The sequence below is a fragment of the Pelobates fuscus genome, chromosome 2 (assembly GCF_036172605.1).
Source record: "Pelobates fuscus isolate aPelFus1 chromosome 2, aPelFus1.pri, whole genome shotgun sequence".
Lineage (NCBI taxonomy): Eukaryota > Metazoa > Chordata > Amphibia > Anura > Pelobatidae > Pelobates > Pelobates fuscus.
In genome coordinates, this window is record NC_086318.1 from 392,426,939 (window position 1) to 392,448,870 (window position 21,932).

A 21,932-nucleotide genomic window follows, 5' to 3' on the forward strand; every position below is an offset into this window, starting at 1 on the left:
ATAAGTTTGGCAAGAGAGGCAGTATAAAGAGAAAGTAGAAGGGTACTAAGGACAGAGCCTTGGGGGACTCCAACCGAGACAGGACGAGGGGAGGAGGTTTAATGAGAAAAGAAGACACTGAAGCACTCTGTAAGGTTAGTTTGGGGGTTGGCCACAGCAGGGCGAAGAAGAGAGTTAAAGGTGTCAAAGAGACCCTGGGATTGCGGGACCATGAACTTATGAGAGAGGAAAAGTATGACTGTTTGGCTATTAACCATCAATCATCTTTTTTTTCCTATCTATTATCTATTTTATTTTTTTACATCATGGGTGGAATTATGAATCACTAATCAAACAAACATGGTCAACCACTGCAAATGTTGGTTGGTTCATGGTTCATTTTGGCTTGGAATTTGGGAATTGAACTGTAAATATCCAATTCTACTACCCAGCACACTTTCAAACACAATGTAAAGCTAAAATTATAGACTCTATTACGTCTTGTGAATCTAATTTAGAAAGGGAAACTAGTTACAAAAAAAAAAAAACACCAACAACTAAATTTAGCTCATTCTAGCACCTGTATTCCAAAATAATGTGTCCCTGCTTAATTTTGTATGTTTGTAATTACTTCTGTGTTACACAGACATGTTACAGTGCTGCTGCCCACCCATGTGTGTTCTGTTAAGGGTTAATAATAAGTATTAAAAAAATATCCTTTTCGCCTTTTAGCAGAAAGCAACAAGGTGGATTGTTAGTGTAGGACTCACCTAGAAGAAGTTTGCCTTGATGTGGCAGGTGAGCTTGCACTTTAATGGTTATTGGACTGGTACTAAAAAAACACCAGTTATGTAAATGTGCACAGGCATTTTTTGTTTTTTTCCTTTGTTATATGTATTTTGGCTGATGAATACTGTGTTCCTACTGCCTAGGAGTAGTGGGAGTTTGAGCTCAGGGTTTACTTTTTTGTGTGTTTTGTGTCTTTTACATTAATGACTACTCCCTGCTTCTGCTTAATATGGTGAGAAGTGGTGAGACTAGCACAAGACATTCACATAAATTGAGTTAATTTATCATTAATCCCACCGTTTCTCTAGCTCTAATGATATTGATTAGGATAAAATTAACCTCTCTTCCTCAAACAACACATTCTTCTCGTTTCCCTCCACCTTCTTTCTATCCATTTCATCCTCTCTTAATCTTGCTTATAGAGAAATTCTGCTATTCAGCATTTTCTTTAAAATCAGTGAATGGGAGATGACCACATTGTAAAATAAAGCAATTATCTTCCTTGTATCAGTTTTTTTTGGTATAATTATTTATACTAGAGTAAACTTGAAGGCTGGCTTGACAAATTTATTAAATCGCCTGGTTAAATCACTTGATTCTGCTTTATTGAAAATCAATTTCTTTTCAGTCACAATTGGGTGCTTGTTTACTTGACAAGTAACTGAGAAAGGACCTGCTATAATTTGTCAGGAGTATTTTTAAATTATTGTGTTTTGCAGATTAATTCTTATATTAACTGCTGTTTAGGTCCTGGATCAATATCGGCAACCACACAGCGAGCGCCTACAAATGGCTTTTATTGACAAATGATTTTAAAAACTCTCCATTGATGGTACATTTTCACATAATGAAATAATGTTCCAATTTGTCAACAACAACACTGCAGATACAATGCCTTGGCTATTAGTGTATTTTGTAAATTTATCAAGAGGATGGTAATTAATACAAAAGCACCATTTATCTGAGAGGTTTGGAGAGAAACATCGATTAGTCTGGGCGATCATGGTTTAGAAAAGAGTCTTAAGTTCACTATGGGATAAGAAGCAGCTTCCCAAACCGATGATGAATTGTAACCCAAGCGAAAGTTATAATCAAACACGAGCTGTGGTTTCTAATGATATTACATTATACAGCCTAATGGTGATAGTAAAGGGAGTTGTAAAGAAAAAGCACAAGGGTGCCTGCGTGTTAACTCCGTTGCTGTATATAATAACTTAATAACCTGCTCCAGCAGAATGTTGGTACCAATAGTCCAGCAGCATCTAGAAATGTCAATATTTTCATTAAACAGACCCGGCAAGAGAAACATAGAAACATAGAATGTGACGGCAGATAAGAACCATTCGGCCCATCTAGTCTGCCCAATATTTCAAAATACTTTCATTAGTCCCTGGCCTTATCTTATAGCTAGGATAGCCGTATGCCTATCCCACCTATGCTTATACTCTTTTACTGTGTTAACCTCTACCACTTCAGCTGGAAGGCTATTCCATGCATCCACTACCCTCTTTATAAAGTAGTACTTCCTGATATTATTTTTAAACCTGTAGAAACATAGAAGAGGTAAGTTTACACACGATCTTTCTGGCCGGGCGCGGGTGCCTGGTTGTGACCGCCCCGGTACGGCCGTGTGACAAACAATGAGCACATTTCAAACTCCTTACAGAGGTTGCCGCTTCTGTCTGAGGCACCTTTTAAATATCTTGATAACATTTTTAATGTGAGCAATCCCTCTTTTATTATTACTATTATTAACATTTCTATAGTACCAAATAGAACACAGTGCTTTACAATTAGAATGGTTACATCTTATAACAAAGAATGCAACAGGACAAGGGATAAAGAACGCCCAGCTCAAACCAGCTTACAATGTATGAGGAAGGGGTAAAGACACACAAGATAAATGAATGGATAAGATACTGGAGTTGGAATAAGCTAGTACAAGTGGTGAGTGGAACAAGCGAAACAGTGCAGGAAAAGAGAGTGAGCTGGGCTATGGAGGCGAGGGAAGCTATGAGAGCAGTGGAATGAGAGAAGCATTGTCCAGGAAAATGTCAAGCTTCCCTGAAGACGTGTTTTCCTTGACTTCTTAAAGGACTGGAGGCTAGGGGAGAGTCTGATGGCATGGCGTAGGCAATTCTAAAGGTAAGATAAGATTTGGCAGTGTGGAAACAAGGAGATGGCTGGAGAAGGTAATTTCCAGGGTGAGAGGAATGAAAAGGGGTTTGTTTCTTGGGTAAAGAGGAATTGTATTGAGGAATGGCGGTACTGAGGTCTCTGTAGGTTAGTGTTAACAGTTTGAATTGGATATGGAACGGTACAGGAAGCCAATGTAATGATTGGTAATGGGCTGAAGTGTGAGAGTAGCGGTCAGTCAGCAAGATGAGCCTGGCTGTAGCTCTCATTACGGACTAAAGAGGGGCAATGCGGGTATTTGCAAGGCTGCTGGATAGTGAGTTGCAATACTAAAGTTGGGAAATGATGAGTGCATGAATAGGTGCCTTAGCTAAATCTTGAATTAGAAAAGTGTGACTGCAGCAATATTTTTGGAGGATAATTACAGGATTTAGAGAGAAGCTAAGGAGAAAAGGTAAGACCTGAGTCGACCATATGTATCCTCCTGCGCCCTTGCAGCATGCAAGTCATAAAGCAAAGAAGCAAAAAGAAGCTGTCATCTTCTGAACTTGGCAAAAAATCTCAGAAACAATCTGTTACCCATAAATAGCAAAAACTGTTTCAACTTTCAGATTAAAAATAAAGATAGATAAATATTTGTATTTCAGCAGAATGTTTGAGACCGCAGGTTCCCAAGCCCCTGCATTTAGTTGCTTAGTGGCTTGTTAGAGTCATTGGGAGAAAGGGCATCTCCATTATAGGGCAACAGGGGGAAGTAAATGCCTAATATGTGTGACATTGCTTATTCGGATGTTAACTTTGTCCCCTTGGAAAATTTTATGCAGTCACTCCTGATTGGAAATTATAACACAACATCAGGTAGAGGATGCGATTCTCTGCGCGTATAACACATCTCACGCAAACAGTTTTTTATCAAACCTTTATTTTTTTGTTGCTTCATTATCCACTATGATCCTGCATTATGGTTTGGTATGTCATAATTATGCTGTTTTTTTTGTTTTTTTTTATGAGATTATGATGTGTAAAACGGGGGAGAAACAAACATCTCTCTGTGTGTAATTTAGCAGTTAGGGAACAAATCAACTCGTAAACCTCCCAGACTGAGTCAAAGTTTGGTCTCTTTATATCCTATTAACATAATTACTACTGTCCTTTTTATTGCTAAATCACACCATTAGAATAAAAGCCTTAAAAAATGTTACGGTTATTATATTTATGTTACGATGATATACTTTATCATAATATACTTGACACTTTGGATTTAATCGCAAACTGTTTACATTGGTATGAAAGAACCACGAGTATGCCAGTTGACTTCTACGCTCTAATTTAGTGCCAGATGGATTGAATACATATGCATAATGATAGCAACACATTCATGGAGAGTTGGCTCCGATGTTTTGCCAGCAGAACAGGCAAGATTATATGCATCTGATTCACAGAAATATAGCTGTTTGCTCTGAATAACTAATTCAATAAACTAAATTTCTCAAGTCAGCGTCAAACCCTATAATTCAATTTGGACACATCAGCAGACTTTTTATTTGGCTATCTCTCTCTCTGTACCCTTCACATTGAAAACGGATGATGCTACAATTTTGTATAGAGGGAAACTATCTTGCAAAGTCTGCTGTTTTTATAAAATGAAAATTTCCAATCGCCCAGAGCTTTGTAAAAATACCATATACAGTCTCTATAATAGTCTGTACACCAAACATTCTTACCAAAGTTTTTTGTTTTTTTTTGTTAAAACAATACATATAACTTAATGTTTATTCCTATGAAAATGGTACATATGTGGAACTTAAGACACCTAAATATTAACTCTTTAAAAAGATTATTATGAAGGTTCGATATACTAAGTCAGCCAATCCAGAAACCACATTACAGGTGTGTCATGCACATTCCTGAGGTATAGTATTCAGTGCAGAACATTGGACATCACAAACATCTGAAATAATGGTCACCTCTGCTGGGAGTCCGAATTTTGCTTTTCTGTGGTTGTAAAGCGCTATTTTTATGCAATAGGAATGATTTTTTTTTCTCTGACTACTACTTGAAAAGCATTTCAAATTCCAACTGAAAAACACAAATGACTGAACGGACATTTATTACATTTGTTGAGAAGAGAATATCTTTTCAGCAATTAAAGGGACACTCCAGTGACAGAAAAACAATCTGTTTTCCTGGCACTGCAGGTCCCCTCTCCCTCCCACCTCCCAATCCCTGGTTGCTGAAGGGGTAAAAAATACCTTCAGTCACTTACCTGGGACCCCCCACTGTGAGAAGCGCCTCTAGCGGCTGTCAATGAGAAAGCCACTAGAGGCTAGATTAACCCATTTGTAAACATAGCAGTTTCTCTGAAACTGCTATGTTTACAGCAGAAAGGGTTAATCCTAGAGGGACCTGGCACCCAGACCACTCCATTAAGCTGAAGTTGTCTGGATGCCTATAGTGGTCCTTTAAAGGGAATCTCTAGTGCCATAAAAACAAACCCATTTTCCTGGCACTAGAGAATCCTGGAGTGCCAAACTCCCCCCCTCCCGCCCCCCTTATCCCACATTGCTGAAGGGGTTAAAACCCCTTCAGAAACTTACCTGAATCCAGTGCTGATGTCACTTGGCGCTGGGTCATGCTCCGCCCATGCTCCTACCCCGCCGATGTCCACCAGCAGAGGAGACCTAATGTGCATATCTGGCAATCGAAAAAAATATTCGATGTTTTCCTAGGAGGATTCCGCCAACGCTGGAGGTCCTCATGCATAGCGTCGTTTAGATGACCAATAGTCGTCTAAAAAGCCAGAAGTCCCTCTAGTGGCTGCCTGGTAGACAGCCACTAGAGGAGGACTTAACCTTGCAATGTGATTATTACAGTTTATAAAAACTGCAATAATTACACTTGCAGTGTTAATGGTGATGGGAATTGGCACCCTACAGTGTCCCTTTAACTCCTACAAGGCAAATAATTAAGCAGCAAGTTTACAGGGGCATTATCTACACACTAAACCTGCTCCATTAAGTTGTTTTGGTGCTTACTGTATCCCTTTAAACACATGCTTTTTATTTATTTTTTAATTTATTTTTTATTCAAGGTTTTTATTGGTGACATATAGTAAACAGTAAACACTGATTCAATTGTATGCATAGCAGGTCATATAGCATCACTGGGCTAGCCAGTGAAGTATGCATGTTTAGTTGTAGGTTACAAATGTACATAGTGTGCACTGTAGATCGTACAATAGGTATTTGCAGCTACATATTATATTTCCTTATTGCAGATAACGTGCGGGGTAGGGTGGATAGTGAGAGGCAGCCACTTGCCGTGACTTCAGTGGCTTCCGTGTTGTTGACATTGTGTTGCCCAGGTTGTGGGTCTTGGAATGCCAAAATCTGCATTCATAGGTCGGGTGGAGGAGGTTTGTGGACAGTAGGGAGATGCAGGCTTGGGCTCCCTTTTAGGTGAGTCTGCTTGAGGTCCGTTGGGCTGGTAGTAAAGGGCAGTTGTCGGTTGGTAGGTGAGCTTCGAGGCCGAGGGATCCGTCATTTAGTTTTGTCTTATGTATGTGGCTATCGTTGGTGTCTCTTCGGTTGCGGTCTCTTTCCTTTGGTGTCCTTGAGTCCTGGTCATTAGGGTGTTGCGAGTCGGTGTGTTCTCCCTTGGGGATGTCTCCTGTGTGTCTGGTGTCTGTCTGCATCAGTTTTGTGCTCCGGTTATTGTCGGAGGCGTCCCGGTCGGGCAGATAATGTTCTGGACTGTGGGGGTTGGGTAGTGTCTGATATTGTGGTGTAGTGGTTTTGGGCTTTGGGCATCTAGGTGGTCCTGTTGGGGCGGTATATCCTATATCTGATGTTTTCAGGTCGTAAGAGGTCTTTCGTAAGTGCTGTGTCGTGTAGCCGGTCGTTCAAGTAAGTGGGGGGGGTCGCTGCATAGGTAGGTCATGTCCCTAGGGCTGTTGTGTCAGCGGTGGGTCGTTTGTGTTAGGATTTGTCGGGGGAGGAGGGTGCATAGGTGGGTTATTGGGGTAAGGGTATTGCAGAGGGGGGGTAAGTTCAGGAACAGGTGGGGGGTGTGGAGGTTTGCGGGGTGAGGGGGTCTCCCTCCCAGAACCCCCCCACCCCCAGGCCAGGGCCGGCATTCCCCCGTGTCCTCTGGGGTCGCAGTCTCTCTCTCCAGGGTGTGGGGAATTTCAGGATCCACGGGTTCATCGTGGTTCGATTGGGCTGATGTCCCTGCTTCCGTAATTTCGTCAATCGGTTCCGCCAGGGCCATGGTGTCTCCTTCTACTGCCGGGTGTTGTGCGGCTACTGCATCTGCTGCGGTGGAGGCGAGTCATTGGAGCCAGTGGTACCATGTGTTGTGGTAGCATTGTATGTGTCCCTCTGCAGAGTGGATTAGCTCCTCGATGGGTCTGATGTCTTCCACTCTCGTCCATTCTCTAATCGTCGGGGCCGTACGTTGTTTCCAGTGTCCCAGGATGAAGCTGCGGGCTGCGTTCAGGAGGTGTGGGGTCGCCGATTTTTTTGAATCTGTTGATGGGGGTCGGAGTTAGTTGGAGCAGGTATGTTTCAGGTGTGGGTTGCAGGTTTGCGTCTGTTATGATCGTGAGTATCTTGTGGACTTCTTTCCAGAAGGGTTGGATAAGGGGGCAAGACCACCATATGTGGAAGGGGGTTCCCAGTTCCTTCCTGCATCTCCAGCATTCTGGGTCGTTTGTGGCTTCCATCGTTGTTAGTTTTTCCGGTGTCCTGTACCAATGCGAGAGCATTTTATATCCTGTTTCCTGGAATTTGGTGGAGATGGAGGCTTTATGCGTGAGTGTGATCACCGTTGTCCATTGTTCTGCCGAGAGTGTGTGTCCTAGATCCCTTTCCCAGTACTTGGTGAAGTAAGGGGGGGGGGGGTGCGTTAGAGAGGAGGTGATTTGCATGCGGTATAGGATCGAGATTGAGTGTGGCGGCGAGGGGGAGTTTGTGCAGATGGTCTCAAACGCGGAGAGCGTTCACGATGCTGAGGCTAGGGTCGGTATGCTCTTCAGGAACCTCGTCAGTTGGTGATATCTGTAGCGTAGTAGCATAGTATGTGGAGTATTCGGGACCAGAGTTCCCAGGGGCGCGATTGTGCTTTGGTTGTAAACGTCTTTCAGTCTGCAAGGGGTCAGCAGGCCCAGGGCAGCTGTGTAGCAGGTGTCTGATGTTGGGACAAATTTCGGATTGTGTGATATGGGGCATAGTGGTGAGAGTTCCGGGGCCATGTAAACACATGCTTTTTAAATCCCCAAATATGTTATCTGACAATGAAATCCCCTTGTCTGCATAAAATCCTATAGAAAGTTAAACTGTATTTTATTTTATACAAGTCTTTTCTATGTTTATGGTCTATATTGTTATGTACTTAATTTTTAAATCAAGTCTATTCAAATTTTCATGTAACGTCTTCCCATACCTTCTTGTCTTTCTTGTACATGGTCTCTCCAGAATATATGCTCCTTGTCAATCAGATCTTTTTGATCTCTATTTACATTTGTTTTAATGTGTACTCATTGTATTTTACTTTATACAAGACTTTTTGTATACTCAAACTGACCCAATTATGTATGTATTCTCCCTACAATTTATTGATTAAATGCACACTATCCCTCTAAATTGTAAGCTCATGGGCATTTTGTTGGAGTGGAGGTTTTATAGGCACTGGACTGATGCTCATAAGTCGGGTTCTCTAATCCTTTTGTGTTAATTTGTTTAATTATAAATCCCTCCCTCTGTAATTTAATTCAAAAAGTACAGTGGATAACAGCATAAAAACTGCAAATAAATAAATATCTAATCGTAAAACAGACTGCCTCAATCTGTTTTTCACAAATCAGTTAGCTAAAGCAGTCATTTTTTAAACAAAAGTGGTTTAATAATATTCGATTACAACACAAACACAGCATAAAAGTGTTCCAGCCATAACAAACTGACCAATAAAATATGTAACAAAATACAATGCTGTATAAAGAATATGAGATGCAATGTAAACAGTGCATTATATTAAAGATTTTCTTTTAATAACGCAGCATCTTAATCTTTAAAATATATTTTAAAAGCACTGTACGTCAATAAATTCCTTCTCTCCCTATCACTTTATTCCATGGCAGCTGTGACTGATTTAAACACTGAGTGAATGTGAGTTAGTGGGATAGAGGAGTCATGTATTTAATAGGACAGCCATTTGAACAGCTGTAAAGATTCCCATTGAAGTTTAATCAATAAGCTGCAAATTGTGTTGAATTGACAATGGAAATGCAAAATTTATGGCAAAATCAGAAATACGGAATTATTATTTTTTTTTAACTTTACTTTTTTTTCTCCATTTATGCTGTTCTGGGCTAACTTTCGACATTCATTTACCAGTTCTTTAAAATTCCATGAATAACCGATAAACTCAATTGTGTTGAAAATTTAGTCAAGTCAGCAATTCAATCTGACCCATGGGGTTAATGCACTGAGGTCCAACTAGGACATGACCCTCATATATCCAAAACATCTGTACAGTGGAGTAAGAATTAATCATTGTCAGTGTGGTCATGCAGGCAACTCCTGATATGGCTAAAGGATGGATTTATATAAAATGGAATCCTTATCATTCAGTGGAACTTATGCAACGATGCCCCTACTTGTAGACTAAGGGATTACAATTAATTCCCTGATGCATTCCATTAATTAGTCACTAATTGGCCATCTACCTTGTTTGCTAATAAATTGTACAAAACTAAACATGCTTTAATACTATGTCAATTAATTAAGCTCGCTGCATTCAACATGTAACTTGTCTTGCTGAAATAATTATTAGGAATGTTGCGACGGAGTCTTACATGACAGGAGAGTTGGATATCGGTGCTGTGAAGATGACTACATTTTATCCAGCCAGAATACCTCTGTGGATTGTTGTGGCGGTCACTTGCATCGTGTTCGACCAGAGTATCGGTGTTGCGGGAGATATTATACAAGGGTACAAGCAGGTAAGGGGAAAAAAAGGACAGTACACTGGGAACTCAAGATCATTTTATTCTGCTCTATTACTTATTCTTACTCTGACCGATACACAAAGTGGTAGGCAGCATGTAGCTAATACTTCCACAGTGCCAGAAGGTGTCCAATCTAGCTGACACTAATCGCACGCGAACCACTTAATCTGCAAAAATGATTTTCCTTTTGAATTTATGTCTACGTCCACCAGTATATACTTTTGACAGTACGTGATTATAATAATGAAATCATATTATTATACATTTGTTCACAGTAAGATTAGGTATTGTTTTCATGCCTGCATATATTTGCAGGTATTTAGGTAGAACGTGTTGATACTAGAGGGACTGGGAATACTTTGTACTTTGAGAATAAGGAGATGATGGCATTGTGCCAGCGGAATGGGGCATCTGTCTCGCATTTAAGTATTTTATGAGGGCATGGGGAGCTCAATCTTTAATCTGAAATAAAATTCTCACTCTCAATATACATCCACTATTTATCCTATATTGTAAGTTATCTTTGATTCAGATGTTGCTGAAATGACCTACGCATTACACAAAAAAGAAAAGGTAATCACATCTGCACCTTACAAGCTCCCATGTGAGTCGCCTTTGGCAACCCGACTGTTGGTCATACAATTACAATGACCACAGTGCTTCACTCTCCTATGTGTCTCAACTGTATCTAGTAAAGAATGGAATTATTTGGAATTATACTTCGACAGCTAGATGGACAAAACGTATTATTATTATCATCATTGCCATTTATATAGCACCAGCAGATTCCGTAGCGCTTTACAATATTATGAGAGGGGGGATTTAACTATAAATAGGACAATTACAAAAAACTTACAGGAACGATAGGTTGGAGAGGACCCTGCTCAAATGAGCTTACATTCTATTGGAGGTGGGGTGTAAAATACCAGTTTTATCTGAAAAGGATCAGTAAGTATTCACATTATTCTGCTTAGTCTGCCACACTGCTATAATACTAAAAATCATTGTTCTACTATCAAAATTGTTGATTTATCTGTATTCATTTTTTCTGACAATTCTGGAACATCCTGTGCATGTTCGACTTTACAAAAATCTGTGCATTAAAGTGTTTAATTGATTTAACGCTCGCACATCTGTATGTATATATGACAATATTGCATTATTTCTGTATCTGTTCTGTGTTACCCAATAACACAGTACAGTATCCCTGAATTGTAATAACCATTAGTTTTGATCACTTGTGTAGACCCTGGTGATTGGTTGGCAACACTTTCGGTATAATACTTTATATATTCAAAAGGTACTTGAAATTCTGCCAATTCATTCTGCACATCCCCAGCTCTAAACTCTGGCAAAGTAATTCATATATCACAATATTCTGAATGCTCCAATGATGTCACCAGAAAAAAGCTATCACACAGAAGAACCGGCAAAGGCAGTTAAATAGTCTCATTAATCTCAATGTACTGTAATGAAATGATTTTATTTTATACCCTCTATCTCCATCCAGTGGTTGGTGATAACTAATCTGTGTTTACATCTGGGGAAGAGAAATTACTTTACCTGTTATAAATCAGAACAAATTGAGAGTACCATACTAGAAAGACCAGGCACGGAAGGTTGATTAACCCTTTAAATGCCAGAATTGTGGAGGAAACGTGCATTGGAGGTTTGTATTTTCTTCCTGGAAATCCCATAATTAATTTTTCTGTTAGTTGTTTCAAACATTTCCTGAATTTCACTGGCACTCAATATGGACAATATGCATAAGTTTAGTTTTTTAAAACTTTTTTTTTTACAGGGGTCCAAATTATATACTTGGAAATCTCTTTATTTAACTGAAAAAATAGCTCAGTGACTTGTTTAATTGTAAAATAATATATAACATAATAAATTTAGCAAAAAACATTAGTCCCTTCCCACTCTCAGAATTCACCCAATGGGCTAGAGAGTAAGTACTGCTTTTTCAAATAGTGGGCATTCATCGAACATAGACTGGGGTCTCAAATTTGAGTTATGATGCAGGGGTTAAATCAATGCAATGAATAAAGAGCTATGGTTGGTTGCAGATATTTTTACTTGTAACTTACTCAGTGATAACGCATTGCAGGTTTTATTCTTTATTCTTAAACAAAAGTTGGTACTTATTAAATCCTAAGTGAGATCTTAGTTGGTAGCAACACCTGTATCCACTAGAAGCCTTTCTCATCTGTGCTGGTTGGTTCAGGTTGACCAATTGGAAGGAATGGGCTTAATTAACCCACAAGTTGACCTATGACTTGCAAAATGTGAGACAAACTATCTAAATAATAATAAACCTAGTTACCTAAACCTGGATTTTAAAAGTCTGCCGTCAAAACGTTGTTTAGTAAATAAACTACATATCTAAACTAAATTAGATCCAAGAAATGCCAGGCAGAAAAAAAATACTTTAACCCGTTAGTGATCAGACCGTTCACTTTTCTTACCGTTAAGGATCAGGTCTGTTTTTACATTTCTGTGGTGTTTAGCTGTAATTTTCCTCTTACTCATTTACTGAACCTACACATATTATATACAGTTGTTCTCGCCATTAAATGGTCTTTCTAAAGATACCATTATTTTCATCATATAATATAATTTACTAGAAAAATAATTATAAAATATGATGACTTTTTAAAAAAAAAAAAACACTTTTTCTAACTTTTACCCCCAAAATCTGTTGCGCATCTACAACCGCCAAAAAACACCCATGCTAAATAGTTTCTAAATTTTGTCCTGAGTTTAGACATACCCAATGTTAACACGTTCTTAGCTTTTATTTGCAAGTTATAGGGCAATAATTACAAGCAGCACTTTGCTATTTTCAAACCATTTTTGTTTCACAATTAATGCAAGTTACATTGTAACACTGACATCTGTCAGGAATCCCTGAATAACCCTTCATGAATATATTTTTTTAAAAGAAGACAAACTAAGGTATTAAACTTTCATGCAACCATTTTACCACCAATCTATGCCAAATTTAAAATAAAAATAATAATTGGTGATTTTTTTTGACACAGATAGCAATATAAGAATACATGTACTGAGAACGTTAAGGGTTACTGCCAAAGAACACCCCAATATGTGTCTCACAGCACCTCCTGAGTACAGTGATGCCAACCATGTACAGGTGTGTCGGGTTCTTTGGGTGCTAAAATACTTTATTTGTAGGGTGCGCATTCCAGTTTTCCAACATCGAATTTTCACATCTGGTCATCATGCACCCATGTCCTATATGGGACATTTTTGAAGCCGGACAATGTAATTTAGCCCCATCAAACCATATATTTTTGAAAGGAAACACCCTAGGGTAATTCAAATGGTGGTATTTTAACACCTTTCATGCACTAATTCTACCACCAGTCTTTGTCAAACTTTTGGGTAGTCTTTTTTTTTTTGTGTTATTTTTCACACACATTGTCACATTGTTCTTTAGGCATGGATTATCAGCTCCTGTTATGTGTTACTGCCAAAAAAAAAAAATGATGTCATATTCCGGCACCCTGCATCACTAAACTGCATGCGAGGGAGCAGTGAGGAGCAGGAAGGCTGAGCTCCAGATAGAAGACCCCCACTGGACCCCAGGAATAAATACAATGATGTGAGTGTGTGCAAGAATGTGTAAATGTGTCAGAGTGTGTGTATGTCTGTCATTAAGTATCTGTGTGTCAGTGAGTGTGTCAGTGAGTGTATGTGTGTCTGTCAGTGTGTGTGTGTCTGTCAGTGTGTGTGTGTCAGTGAGTGTGTGTCTGTCTGTGTCAGTGAGTGTCTGTCAGTGTGTATCAGTGAGTGTGTATCTGTCTGTGTGTGTGTGTGTGTGTCAGTGAGTGTCTGTCAGTGAGTGTCTGTGTGTCTGTCAGTGTGTGCGTGTGTGTCTGTGTGTCTGTCAGTGAGTGTGTGTGTCTGTCAGTGAGTGTGTGTGTGTGTGTCAGTCAGTGTTGCGATGGCTGGACAATGGAGGACCTGGAGGTGCACGGAGGCACGCAACGCCACGTCACATTCCAACGTGATGATGACGTGATCCACCTTCACAGGGCTTTAAGAAGTATCGGGAGGATCCGCTTTGGCACAGGGTGCGTACAGTGCCAAGTGTGGTTTACCAGAGGCCGGACTCCGGAATCACATACTGGCAGCGGCAATGTGATTAGAGTCTGCTTGTTGGCTAGAGGGGGGTGCTGGGATTTAGTATATGGGGGGAACTGTGATTTAGTAGAAGTGGGGACTGGGATTTAGTAGAGGGGGTGCTGTGGTTTAGTAGAGGGGGTGCTGTTTTTTTTATACTATACTTTTCAAAATAAACCTATGTTTCTATGAAAATTTAATTTTTTTTTGTTTTGTTTTTTTTGCGGCCCACATAAACTTAAACCTTGTGTATTTGGCCCTTGCTAGACTTTGAGTTTGACATGCTTGCACTAGATTTTGGGAATTTCTTACCCGCTTCTTATCTATCTTGATTGAGGAAATACACATTGCTAGACTGAAATGGACTTGAATAATTATTATCCTCTCACTATGATGGAAAGTTACAGTTGTCTTATGGTCTTTGTCCTGGAATCTGATATTAGCAAAATTTCTGGCGTTTAACCTAATTTAAGTCTTCACTGAGTGCTTCGACCCCTTGAGGCACTCAGCACATAGGCCCGATGGCTTCCGATGCTCTGCTACACTGCCGGGCGGCACGTATGGGAGTGATCACTCGGCGGCCCGGCAGTCAGGAGAGGTATTGCAGGATGCTTTGACATCGAGGCATCGCTGCAATACCTTTGGACCTTTGGGCCATTTTTGTCAGACGTACCAAGTACATCCGCGGTCCTTAAGGAGTTAAACGGTATAACCTTCACTGCTGAGATAGTCAATTAATTTGATGTCCATGCAGGAGAATTGCCAGGTTCCAGAAATCTCTGTGGTTTGTTACCACAGAAATCTTGATGACCCCTACACTAATAGAGAGGTGTGGATAGGACCCCTCCCATGAGTTGCTGCTGCTGATTTCTGGAATCCCAATATATCATAGCCTGAAATAAGCACATGCTATACAGGCAGGTGTTCAATGTGATCCTACTACACTACCTAACTAACAGACAGGTGTGCAGCAAAGGTCTGTTCTCCAGCACCTTTTCCCCACAGTCATCTGTGGCACACCACCTCCTCCCCCAAAGTAGCCTGATGTAGTCCTATACTATTGATCTTTCCTTTTATAAATGGTAGTTACATTAAGAAGCAGCTGCCTGATGTAAAATTAAAAAGAAAAAATGAATATCCTCCATCCCCCTCCACCAACTGAAGAGATCAAGGACCTAAAAAGCCCATATCCTTCAGCCATCAATAACCCCCTAGCAATGCCCCTCTAACAATATGTATGTGTTCAAGGATGAGAAAGACATAGTAGTATGTACATACTGTAAAATATTTTTTAAACATTGTAGAAGTGAATTTGTTCTGTAAAGAAGAGACTGCTGTGCCTCAGTGTGAGATGAAAGTCTTTTGAATGTGGTCTGTCAAAAAAGTGCATGTAATTACTCATGTACTATAAGGTATAATATACCACCTACTGCATGTAATTACAATATTTCAAGTCACCTTGGAGCATTAGAATCTTAAATCTGAACTTAATTTGCAACTATCCCATAGCTCTGGAGGAAGTAGGCATCAAGGATTAATCTTTGCCTTCAAAATTGCCAGTTTCTAATCTTTATGACTCATTAACACTTAATAAGAGTCTTAAAGGAGCACCATAGCATTACGAATACAAATAAATACTTCTAACGCTACGTTTTAACCATATATATTTAGGTGTCTGAGATCCCCCCTACCCCTTCACCAGCTCATGAGGGTTGAAAAGGTGAATCTTACTTATGTATACTCTCTTGCCGCACTGGCTTTGCCCTGCCTCCTTGGCTGAAATTGATGCCTCCTGTAGAGAAGCATTGAGAGGTTAGTGCGTATGTGCTGTGCTAATCACAAACTCTCTAAAGAAATGATATTCACATCTTTATAGCCTTTATTAAATTTAGCGTGGTTGTTCACTAAGCTCCGAAAGGCCCCAAACCAAATGGGGCAAAACCATTCGGCTGCATATGAGGTCATTAAGGCTGAAAAAGCTGAAAATTGTTGATGGAGTCCATCAATGTCCAGATTTTGTAATCTGGGTCTAGAACGGGCCTGACTTTTGACTAGATTTCTGCATGGCCAAACCCTGCTGGATTGCTGAAATCCAGCCGTTTGCTGCAAATCCAGGCTCAGAGAATTCAACCTGGGCCTGGATTTAAAAAATTTAGAACAATGTGCCCACTGGCAGTAGTAATAAGAGTCAGCGGGAAAGTTGTTAAAAATCCTTGGTAGTGCAAGAAATGAAATAACAGGGAAGACATCTGTGGGCATTGGATGGGATTTCGTTTAAATTTTAAGAGAGTGACCTATGGTCCATCCCCTTGGCCCCCACCCATGTCAGAGAGTGTCACGACTAGTAATGTGGTCCAGCACGCAGAAACTATGTAAACATATACATAAGTAAGAAACGGAAAAATAATAGGAAAGAGCGTAAACCGGTCCTTAGAATGGCCGGACTAATACGCTAGAGACAGAGAATGGTCAAAGGGAAAGCCGAGGTCAAGGAAGCCAGAAAATACTCAATACCGATTAAACAAGCCAAGTCAGGGAAACCAGAGATCAGAATAACCAGGGAAACGCCAAGGATCAGGATACCAGGAAATCAGAAACACGAGAATAGCACTTTCAGGAAACCAGGAAACTGAAACCACGACATGGCAAAGTAATGGGGAAAGCTAGGGGTTTAAATACCCCTCTCTAGGCTATGATTGGTCAGAGGGCGACCTCTGACCCCAAAACGTGCGTGTGCGTTGACGTCGTGACGTCACGCACACGTTGGTATAATTCTCGGGGGCGGGGCTGGTAATAGACGCGACCACGCGGTCGGCGCCATCTTGGATCCGGGCGCGATGCCCAGAAGAACTATGTGCGCGGTTCCCGGCTCGCCGACGAGCAGGTAAGCTCGTGTAGTCGGAGCGGTCGTGCCGGTCGGGCACGACCGTGAGGCTCGGCGGGCCGGCGACCGCAACAGTACCCCCCACTCGAAGACCGCGCACCGGGCGGGAAGGACCCGGCTTAAGAGGAAAGCGGTTGTGAAACGACCGGATAAGACGGGGCGCATGGACCCGGTCAGCAGGAACCCAACAACGTTCCTCGGGACCATAACCCTTCCAGTCAACGAGATAGGACAAGACACCTCTGGATAATTTGGAGTCCATGATAGAATGGACTTCGTATTCTTCTTGATCACCCACTACCAAGGGCGGAGGAGGAGTGGATACCCTGGTGTAGCGATTGCAAGTAAGGGGCTTGAGTAGAGACACATGGAAAGTATTCGCTATTCTCATATGAGCCGGTAGTGCCAAAGAATAGGTCACTGGATTAATACGTCGGGTAACTCGAAAGGGACCAATGTACCGAGGGGCAAATTTCATGGATGGGACCTTAAGCTTGATATGTCTCGTGGAGAGCCACACCCTGTCACCTGGAAGATAGACAGGATTAGCGCCCCGTTTCTTGTCAGCTTGGACCTTTGCTCGGAATGAGGCTTTTTGCAGAGCTGAATGGACGACATCCCAGGTATCATGAATCGATTCTAAACGGGTGTCCAAAGCGGGGATTTCTGTGTCTGAGAATGCAGAAGGTAAAACAGCGGGGTGATAACCCTGATTAACAAAGAACGGACTGTGATTAGAAGATTCATGAGTGGCGTTGTTTCTGGCGAACTCAGCCATGGGTAAGAGCTCATACCAGTTAGATTGATTGGCATTTATAAAGCAACGTAAATAGGCTTCTAAAGACTGATTCGCCCTCTCTGCTGCTCCATTTGTTTGAGGGTGATATGCTGATGAAAAGGAGAGTTCGATGCCCAATTGTTTGCAAAAGGAACGCCAAAACCTAGAAACAAACTGGGTACCTCTGTCAGATACTATGTTTTTGGGTACACCGTGCAACCGAAAGATCTCTCTCAAGAATATTTGAACAAGATCTTGAGCAGATGGTAATTTCTTAAGTGGGACGAAATGTGCCATCTTCGTGAATCTATCAATAACCATAAGGACTGTATTAAACCCGCTTGAACTGGGTAGATCCACAATGAAATCCATGGCCAAGTGGGTCCAGGGAGCACTAGGTATGGGCAGTGGTTGTAACAGTCCAGGAGGTGACCTAGGAGGAACTTTAGAAACTGCACATATTTGACATGCCCCAACATAATCTTTGATGTCGTTTCTGAGAGCAGGCCACCAAAATCTCCTGGAGACGGCTGAGAGAGTTTTATGGACTCCAGGATGGCCCGCTGTGAGGTTGTCATGGAACAAATCTAGTATCTTCTTTTGAAACTGAGGTGACACATACAGTTTGTCCGGAGGTTTTCCCACAGGTGCCTGAGTTTGATCTGCTATTATGGCACAGAAGAGTGGAGAAGACACTTCGGAAACAGTAGTGGCAATGAGGCATTCAGGAGGTACAATAGGATATATCTCCTGTTCTGGTACTTCATCTGTCTCAAACTGCCGAGAAAGTGCATCTGCCTTGATGTTTTTAGTACCAGGCCGGTACGTAATTACGAAATTGAATCGGGAGAGGAACAATGACCACCTAGCCTGACGAGAGGACAGTCTCTTAGCGTCCCCAATATAAGCCAAATTCTTATGATCAGTAAAGATCAAAAGTGGCTCTTTGGAACCTTCTAAGAGATGCCTCCATTCCTTAAGGGCAAGTACAATGGCCAAAAGTTCCCTATTCCCTATGTCGTAATTCCTCTCTGCAGGTGTGAGTTTGCGAGAGTAAAATCCACAGGGATGTAAAGGCGTATCAGGACTTTCTCTTTGAGACAGAATGGCTCCGACTCCTGTTTCTGATGCATCCACCTCTAGGATAAATGGTTTGGATGGATCAGGATGGGTCAGGACAGGTGCTGAGGAAAATAAAAATTTTAATTGTTCAAATGCCTCTCTTGCTTCTTTGGGCCAAGATATACAATTTGTTCCTTTTTTTGTTAAATTGGTTATAGGGGAAATCACGGAGGAAAATCCCCTTATGAATTTGCGGTAGTAATTCGCAAAACCTATAAAGCGTTGAGTAGCTTTAAGGCCCTTGGGTAATGGCCACTGTAAGACTGCCTCCAGTTTACGAGGATCCATCTGGAAACCAGACGGAGATATAACGTATCCAAGGAATTGTATCTCCGTTTGGTCAAACTGGCATTTCTCCAGTTTACAGTAAAGGCCGTTTTGTAACAGAGTTTTCAGTACAATCCTCACATGTTCGTGATGTGTCTCTAGGTCTGGGGAATAGATGAGAATGTCGTCCAAATACACTAGAACGAACATGTGAAGGTACTCTCTTAGGACATCGTTAATAAAATCCTGGAATACCGCTGGAGCGTTACATAAACCAAACGGCATAACCAGGTATTCGTAATGTCCCATTCTGGTGTTAAATGCGGTCTTCCATTCGTGACCGTCCTTAATCCTGACTAGATTGTATGCACTTCGGAGATCGAGCTTGGTAAAGACTCGAGCTCCCTTCAATCTGTCAAATAGCTCTGATATAAGGGGAATAGGGTAGGCGTTTTTGATGGTAATCCTATTCAAACCCCTATAATCAATACAAGGGCGTAGGTCTCCTTCTTTTTTAGAGACAAAAAAGAAGCCAGCCCCGGCTGGTGAGGAGGACCTACGGATATGACCCTTTCTGAGAGCCTCCTTAATGTATTCCTCTAAACAAAGATTTTCCTGGGGGGACAAGGCATAGATTCCTCCCTTGGGAGGCATAGTCCCTGGTAATAAATTTATAGTACAGTCATAAGGTCTATGAGGAGGTAACCCTTCTGACTGGACCTTGTTAAATACCTCTTTCAAATCCATATACTGTTGTGGAATTTGTGTGGTCAAAGGAGGTGTAACAGGAACATTAATGGTGCCAATAGGTTGTGGGATTTGTTTAAAGCAGACACCTTTGCATCTCTCACCCCAACTCACAATCTCTCCTTCAATCCAATCCAAACGTGGATTGTGTTTAAGGAGCCAAGGGAAACCGAGTATTATCGGAACTGTAGGTGAAGAGATAATTTGAAAGGTCATTTCTTCAGAATGCAGAACACCCACTGAAACAGTGATTGGCAGAGTTTCGTGTGTGATGAAAGGCTGGGTAAGAGGCCTCCCATCAATGGCCTCGACTGCTATAGGTTTTTCTTTATGTCTTAAGGGCAGGAGATGTTTTGCAGAGAATTCTTTGTCTAGGAAATTCTCCGCTGCCCCAGAGTCAATCATAGCCTCACATTGAACAGTAGTGTTCTCGAAAGATAAGGTTACTCTGATAAGGAAACGGTTCTTAGTCGATTTAGGGGACATATACATCACACCTAAGGTCGGTCCCCGTACGTGCCTTAGGTGTGCAAGTTTTCCGGCCGAACCGGGCATGATGACCTTAGATGCCCCTTCTTGCCACAATACATACATAACCCCTCGTTACGTCTGTGTTGTCTCTCTGCCTCAGTGAGTTTAGCACTACCCAATTGCATGGGTTCAGGTTCAGGAAGAGGCGTTTGGCTACTCACCACTGGGTTAGAGAAACGAGGAGCTATGGACAAATTAGAGCGTCTGTTACGTTGTTTGTTTTTCTCTCTCTCTCTGAGCCGGTTGTCAATGTCTATCATGTAAGCAATAAACTCATTAAGACTAACCGGAAGGTCTCTAGCTGCAGTCTCATCGTGTATATTCTCAGCTAAACCTTCAGAGAAAGCAGCCACCAGACCGCTATTGGTCCAATCAACCTCAGACGCTAATGTCCTGAACTCTATAGCATAATCGGCTACAGAACGAGTGCCTTGCTTGATTCGCATAAGGGCTTTGGCAGCGTTCTTCTCCCTGCCTTTAGGTTCAAATGTAGCTTTAAAGGCCGTAAGAAAAGTATTGTAATCACGGGCTACTGCGTCACCACTTTCCCATAAGGGGTTAGCCCAGGTTAAAGCTTTTCCAGTTAATTGGTTCATCAGATAGCCTATTTTTGATCTATCTGTTGGGAATGAACCGGGAGAGGCCTCAAAGTGGTATTCAATTTGGTTTAAGAAACCTCTGAATTCCTTAGAATCACCTCCATAGCGAGGGGGCGGTGACAAGGTTATGGACGGTGGTTTATGTGGTACGGGAACCACTACAGGTGGCGGAACCACAGGTGGTACCGGAGGGACCTCTAAATAGGCAGTCCTCTGGAGCAAGGTCTGAAATGCCTGGGCAAATTGGTCTAACCTGTGGTCCATATCCTCCACCCTACTCTCACATGCGATCATATGCTTGCATAGTTCTGCAGGATCCATGGCCATGTCGTAATGTCACGACTAGTAATGTGGTCCAGCACGCAGAAACTATGTAAACATATACATAAGTAAGAAACGGAAAAATAATAGGAAAGAGCGTAAACCGGTCCTTAGAATGGCCGGACTAATACGCTAGAGACAGAGAATGGTCAAAGGGAAAGCCGAGGTCAAGGAAGCCAGAAAATACTCAATACCGATTAAACAAGCCAAGTCAGGGAAACCAGAGATCAGAATAACCAGGGAAACGCCAAGGATCAGGATACCAGGAAATCAGAAACACGAGAATAGCACTTTCAGGAAACCAGGAAACTGAAACCACGACATGGCAAAGTAATGGGGAAAGCTAGGGGTTTAAATACCCCTCTCTAGGCTATGATTGGTCAGAGGGCGACCTCTGACCCCAAAACGTGCGTGTGCGTTGACGTCGTGACGTCACGCACACGTTGGTATAATTCTCGGGGGCGGGGCTGGTAATAGACGCGACCACGCGGTCGGCGCCATCTTGGATCCGGGCGCGATGCCCGGAAGAACTATGTGCGCGGTTCCCGGCTCGCCGACGAGCAGGTAAGCTCGTGTAGTCGGAGCGGTCGTGCCGGTCGGGCACGACCGTGAGGCTCGGCGGGCCGG

General features: G+C 41.8%; 1 protein-coding gene across 1 annotated transcript in view; it reads left to right on the plus strand.

Annotated features, from left to right (window-relative positions):
- Window positions 1–21,932, plus strand: part of USH2A (usherin) — an 800,771-nt gene that overhangs the window by 582,326 nt on the left and 196,513 nt on the right. Inside the window, exon 49 of the mRNA XM_063441883.1 lies at window positions 9,736–9,904. Coding sequence (XP_063297953.1) covers window positions 9,736–9,904 — 169 coding nt within the window. The remainder of the gene's footprint in view (window positions 1–9,735; window positions 9,905–21,932) is intronic.